This window comes from Priapulus caudatus, unplaced genomic scaffold (genome assembly GCF_000485595.1).
Source record: "Priapulus caudatus unplaced genomic scaffold, Priapulus_caudatus-5.0.1 Scaffold350, whole genome shotgun sequence".
Classification (NCBI taxonomy): Eukaryota; Metazoa; Priapulida; class Priapulimorpha; order Priapulimorphida; family Priapulidae; genus Priapulus; species Priapulus caudatus.
Genome location: NW_014577411.1, coordinates 149698 through 156152, shown reverse-complemented (window position 1 = coordinate 156152; position 6455 = coordinate 149698). Strand labels below are relative to the sequence as shown.

Sequence of the window (6455 nt, the reverse complement as noted above, 5' to 3'; positions counted from 1 at the left end):
CCTGCCCGTGGTTCCCAGTGAGCTACCTCACAATTACCTAGCTGGGAACCGTGGTGACCGGTGCCACCGCCACACTTAGATTACTAATTTAAATTAGGATGGGCACAACTACACAACCCCCACCCACAAGTTAAAATTCGTTAGTACTAATTTACACTGCATCCAGATAATACAACCCAGTGCTAAAACTACTCGCAAATGACTTGAGTTGCGCACTTCTGAATCGATGGTGAATAAATCTAAAGTGGAAATTTTCTTCTGTGTTTGAGACTATGCTAGTAATATAATTCGTGTACAATTTTAGGGAGTGGCTGCTACTTAAGGAGATTTCTCTCAGCAAAGCAGCAGGAGACTGCATAGGCCTATGAGCAACCGCGCCAAATTTGGTGTATACCGGCTTGGGACCTAGCAACAGCAGCGATGGCATTTCGCTTTCTCTTCCGCATGCACTACAAGCGTCTGCTCTTCTTCGCTGTATTCATCACGGTAGCCTTTGTGCTCCTGCGCCAGCTGCACCTCACCCAGAGCGCGCCGGCACACGAGCGGCCGAAGCTTCGTGTGGCATCGCGCCGCCAGGGGGAGCCGGCGGCGGTGATCGAGCTCGACGTCGATCAGCAGCAGCAGCAGGAGCACGACGAGTACGGGACGTACCACCGTCTCGACCGCGTCGGCGAGGCGTTGTCTCGTGTTTCGACGTGCCCGGCGTGCTACGGACGCGAGCTGTGCTCCGAGTTCAGCGAGGGGTACGTGACAATTGACACAGCTCACCCGTCGATGCGGGGCGGACGCGTGCTCTACTCCGGATTCCGGCACGGCAGCTATCAGGTTCGATACGATACACATCTCATTATTTATGCCTCGGCAGGATCGCATATCCCAGAGTTTATGCCGTGATTTGAAATGTAGCTTAACATTTAGACAGCTGTATTGATTTACGACAATATCTGCTTTGATTCGTTTCTTCATGTTTGTTAGGTGTTGTTTGCTGATAGAAAGGTTGGTGTGGTTATGTGGCTGGTCGCACTCACAAGTTAAAATTCATGTGAAACTGGCTACCTGTGATTTGATACAATTCCCTTTCTGCAGTCTATGTCAGGGTCATACTGATATGTGAGACAATGGAACGATGCAAATAGAATACAGTACAGAGTACAGTACAGTACAGTCAAATACAGTAAATTACAATACAGTCCAGGTCAGTACAGTACAGTATAGTACAGTACAGTACAGTACAGTATAGTACAGTCAATACAGTCAAGTACAATACAGTCCAGGTCAGTACAGTACAGTACAGTACAGTACAACACAGTCCAGGTCAGTACAGTACAGTACAGTACAGTATACAGTACAGTATAGTATAGTACAATATAATACAATACTGATACGATACAGGCTATCGTGGAACAACGATGATCAGGTCATCATTGTATCGATACATCTCTCTACCACCAGGTGACGGTCACAACGCTCGCGGAGTCTGAATATCGTGCGTTTGACCGCGTGCTATGTGAGAACGCTGGCCTGCAGGAGAACTGTGACCCGGCATCAGCAGCACTGCGCTCGTACGTCGCGAGACCGGAGGCGTTCACCGTCGCCGCCCTGCGCAACGCCTACAAGACGTTTCACACGTCCGCCCACACTCACACGTAAGCGCTCACGTCGGTCGCGTGCGAGCAGGGGCAACTTGTGAGGGGATGGCGTGACACTAGTGACTAGACGCGTTTGCTGTTAACCTGTTAACGCTGACTACTGACGAGACGAAAAACTTACTGTAATCGTGCCACACGAGAGCTATGTACTTATTGAGCAAATGGTCTCAGTGGGTTTACTAAGCCTACTTATAATTGTCTATATATCTATACTCACCTCATACGCATATAGGTTACTTTATGAGGAATTAGTTTTTCTGCAATACATCCTAATGTTAATTAACATTAAAATATTCCTCATGACATGTATTCGTGTGGGAGAAGCAAGATACATATTTAAATAACAATGTGGAAATAAATGAACCATGCACAAACACAAGTTTAAAATAAAATAGATTATAATATATATATATATTAGGGCTGTAACGATACACAAGCCTCTCAATTCGATCCGGTTCATTAGCTTTTCGATTCGATTCCTTTGATTCGATTCCCAAAATATTGTAATGTTATCTTGTTTTTTATATTTTCATTATTTTGCAATAATAAATTATTAGAAATTGCCAATGAATACTAAATGGTTAATAGACTAGAGAGTCTAGAGAGTATATATACACTGCAGAGACGCTGAGTAACATTGGTGAGTAACACTCCACAGTATATAGCGTAGTGCCGCTATCTATTGGAGGAAAAAAGTGGTATCGAAGTGGAACCGAAAATACGGGGAAAAATATCGAGGATCGGATCGAGGGAAGAGAATCGCGATCCGATTCGATTTCGGTGGATCGTTACAGCCCTAATATATATATATATATATATATATATATATATACATTCGTATATAATTATTATAATGAAATGCCTTTTGCATTGTTGGAAATCAATTTTTCTACATTTATTTTTTATGACATGTGAAAAAAATATAAATACATAAAAACTGAATAAAATAATAAAGTAACACAAAAGCCGCTGCATTATTTTAGCTTACACTCATTGTGCTCACTCATGTGTCGTGTAATTTGCAGGCCACAGGTGTGCATAAGTGACAGCCTGATCCGAAAGCTGATCGCCGTGTACGATGAGAATGAGGACGAGAAGTTTAATGAAAACGAGATGGCAAATCTCTACACTACACTGATCACGAGCCCGGAGACGGCGATACTCAAGGTAGCGTATTAGCCAGCGAGCCGCGCAGCCGTCAACTGCACAGCCAAAAATTTTTATTTTACATTTTACATTTTAAAATTTCCAGGTTAGGCCCTCGTACCCCCCCCCCAATGACAGGGGGGAACCCCTCTCATACCCTCACCCCGTGAACGCCTATGGCGGTCTTTGCTGAGACACAAAAAAATTGGGCTTCCAAATATTTTTTCTGCACTCCCACAATACTCATTCCTGGCTAATACCCTGGTCACTGGCATTGCACGACCTTGGACAGATGACTTCTGCATCTTGTCTGCACCTCTTGTCTCTACGCACGAACCTATACCTACATTATAGGCAGCGATATCTATCTCTTGCCCCACATATTCCTCTGCCTCCCAGTGTGGTCTCCGTCCCCCACCACCCACTTTTTAGTCCAAAACATAATCGTGGGTCCTCTCTCTCCCTTTCTTTGTTGCCATAGTTACTGAGTAAGGAGCGGAGTGTGTGGGCGTTGCCATCACACATGGGCACCTGCGGGCGCATGTCCGTCGTTGAGGGAGGGTTGCGCCCCCTGGCGGATTTCGTCGACGAGCGGTGGGAGGTTCGAGCCGACCTCGCTTCACAAATTCTACAGATGATCGATGACTTCCAGGTAGGTGCTGCCACCTACGGGCATCTTTTGTGAGATTATAGTGCTTATCGGTTTCTTTAACATTAGCGCTAACTATTAGGAGTATTTAGCAACTTTAGATGAGTTTGGGGGCAAAATGTCAAACTCTGTCTATTTCAGATATAAATGGAGTGGGGGTGTCTAATGATATTTTGATCGTACCTAGTCTACATACCCCTGACAATAGCCAATAAAGAATTAACTGACTGGGGAAAACATTTCGGTATCCATGACAAGAAGGATCAGTTCCTTGAACTTAAATGCTGCAGCCTTAATACCTCCGCCAAGGAGGTTATTTTCGCCCCTGTTAGTTTGTTGGTTGGTTTGTTTGTCTGTCAACAGGATATCAAAAAAAGTTACAGACGGATTTTGATGGAATTTTTTGGACGGGTTGGTCTTGGGCCAAGAATCGATCGATTCTATTTTGGTGGTGATTCAGATCCAGATCTGGATCCAGGAATTTTTTGAAGGATTTCTCATCATTAATGGTAGTGTAGCGGTTTACTCTCTAACCGCTTTGCTTCGTTTCGCTTTCGCTCTCTGTAGAGGTTTATGATGTGTCACCGCCGCGTTAAACCCGACTACAAATTAGATCAATAGCTATACATAGACTATGTATAGCTATATGAGGGGGGGGGGCTGTTAAGCTGTGGCAGAGGTTTGCTATCTCCGATTGCTGTTGTTAGCATTGCAAAGGTTTGCTTTGTTTACAGCACACGGACAACAGATGGTTCTTCATGTTCTCCGAGCTCACCTATGACCACCTGGCCGTCACATCAGACAACAGGGTGCTGCTCACAGACATCGGTGACGGCCACCTTATCGACAAACACGGAGACGTGTTACATGGTATACTATTGGCTGCTACTAGAGGTTGTGAGCATGCGGGTGGATACAATACCTATAGTTAGTGATGGGAATCTGTTGGAATTTCGTCATCGATCATCGGTTGCACCCAACCGATCAATGATCGAAAATAATCGGTTGAATGTTATAGATCGCGGCTACCAGATATTGAAATATATCATTATAATCATAATAATACAGTATTTTAGCTTCATCTGAGCAATAGTCAGATGCAGCTTGCTAGAATCGCATGCCATCGTCGCGTGTCGTCCGTGCGTCGTGCGATGCGTACGCGTGCAAACAGTTGGGCAAAATCTTAAAAACGCTCGACGTACGCGTCACGATATTCGGGACGTGGGGGGGTAATGCGAAAACGAGTTTGGATGTCGAGCGCTGGGGTCACAAGGTCAAAGGTCAGAGAGGTGTCAAAAGAAGGGGAACACCTTCACTGTCCTTAACTTAAGGTAATAGGGAGGAAATGCAGAAATTGCGCGGCACAAAATCTAAACGGCTGCGACCTAGGCTCGTGATAGTCGGCGTGTCATAGCATCATGGTAGAAAAGCCATCAGCTGTGCCGAAATCGGAGGTCACCAGGCAAAGGGTCAGGGGCCACGGGCAGATTTTAGACATTTTCTGAGGAGCATGGTTCTGACGGAGGCGATGAAAAACTTTTTTGCTTTCAGCGCGGTGACCTAGCATTTTATGGCTTTATTGAAAGGACGCATGAAATGTCCCTTCTGCTGACATGGCGAAGAGTAAGTGTCGATAACCTTATTGACCTCAACGAGAGGCTTATAACTTGGATTTGTTGACTGTGCTGTTAGAAAGAATTTGACTGCCGCGGTTTGCCTAGTAGAATCTATAACATGCCTGGATGGATGTATGAGGCTACATGTCAGCAGTGAATTTCAAAAGCTAAATTTGGTTAAAGAAGGTGTATGTGTCCTTAACGTAGATAATTTCTATTGTCATTCGTACTGTCAGTATGTTACAATGTAACGTATGCCACTGGCCAAGTGGCTGCTGCAGTGGCATGTGTTGGTGCAGTTTTTGTGCGTTAATGTTACAGGTGGCAGCTGCTCTATTGCGCAATTCTGCAAGCTGTTAGGCTTGGCGTAGGTAAATGCAGTGAGTGCTTACCTATTCTGTTCTTGCAATAGTTGTTGCTACTTACGTATGATGGAGCTTCCATCTTAATCTGAAGACACTTAACGTACAGCGCCATCTCGTGGCCAACTTCGATAACATCCCAACGAACATTCTTTTTGAGAAAGCCGTTCGCTATACCTATGCCTGCTGCATTCCACTGTTTGCGGCGTGTCATGTGCAACACATTGGGACTAACAGGTTTTACCTAGGAATCCCAGCCACTTCCCACAGAGTCACCGCAGTAGACGTTAGATGGAGGCGCTGTCGCTCTGCGGCACTGTGTTTATAATATAATATTCTAAAAGCTATGTAACAGTAATTATGCGTGCTTATGTTTGATGTAGGTTAGATTTACTGTCTCCACGCTGTAAAGTAACCAAAAAAAACACGCAAAAATAAAATAAAGAGTCACCGATGCATCGTCTCCCAACTTGTTGCAGGCAAATCACTGCAGGGCGTCTGCAATGAAGAGTGCTTTGCGCGTTACACGCGGAAGCTAGGCGGCGGCGGTGGTGAGGGAGAGCTGGACGTAGCGTGCGCGCGCATGCCGCTCTACGGACACCTCATGTACGCCGTCGCCTGCCAGGAGGTGCTGCTGCCGGAGGACGACGCTCACCGACACCAGAACTCTTCGGCGCCACGGCAACGCTCGAGCAGAGCCGGAAAGCTGGAGCTAAAGGTACGGCTGTGGGGCGGGGGGGGATTCCAGATGAACAGGAAGAGGGATAAGATTCCGAATTGATTCCGGCCAAAATATTTCTGACTGAGTCAATTTCTGACAGACTGGAATCAAATTTTTTGACAGAAGTGGTATGGAGTTTGGTTATCTGGCATCAGAACTGAACATGATCTAGAACCAGAATCAGATTCCTACATATAAAATAGGAATCAGAGTCAGATAAACTGGACTTCACCGTCAATCTCTCTCTCTCTTTCTATCACACACACACACGCACGCGCACGCACGCAAGCACACGCACGCAACAGGCACAGC

The 6455-nt window shown here is 45.7% G+C and overlaps 1 protein-coding gene across 2 annotated transcripts in view; it reads left to right on the top strand.

Annotated features, from left to right (window-relative positions):
• LOC106809395 (deleted in autism protein 1 homolog) overlaps positions 1 to 6455 on the top strand; it is an 11297-nt gene that overhangs the window by 3835 nt on the left and 1007 nt on the right. For both annotated transcript variants that reach the window (XM_014812461.1, XM_014812462.1), the window contains exons 2-7: positions 305 to 825; positions 1453 to 1646; positions 2675 to 2816; positions 3277 to 3447; positions 4179 to 4314; positions 5902 to 6140. In XM_014812461.1, the coding sequence (XP_014667947.1) occupies positions 421 to 825; positions 1453 to 1646; positions 2675 to 2816; positions 3277 to 3447; positions 4179 to 4314; positions 5902 to 6140 (1287 nt within the window). In that variant the 5' untranslated portion in view covers positions 305 to 420. The remainder of the gene's footprint in view (positions 1 to 304; positions 826 to 1452; positions 1647 to 2674; positions 2817 to 3276; positions 3448 to 4178; positions 4315 to 5901; positions 6141 to 6455) is intronic.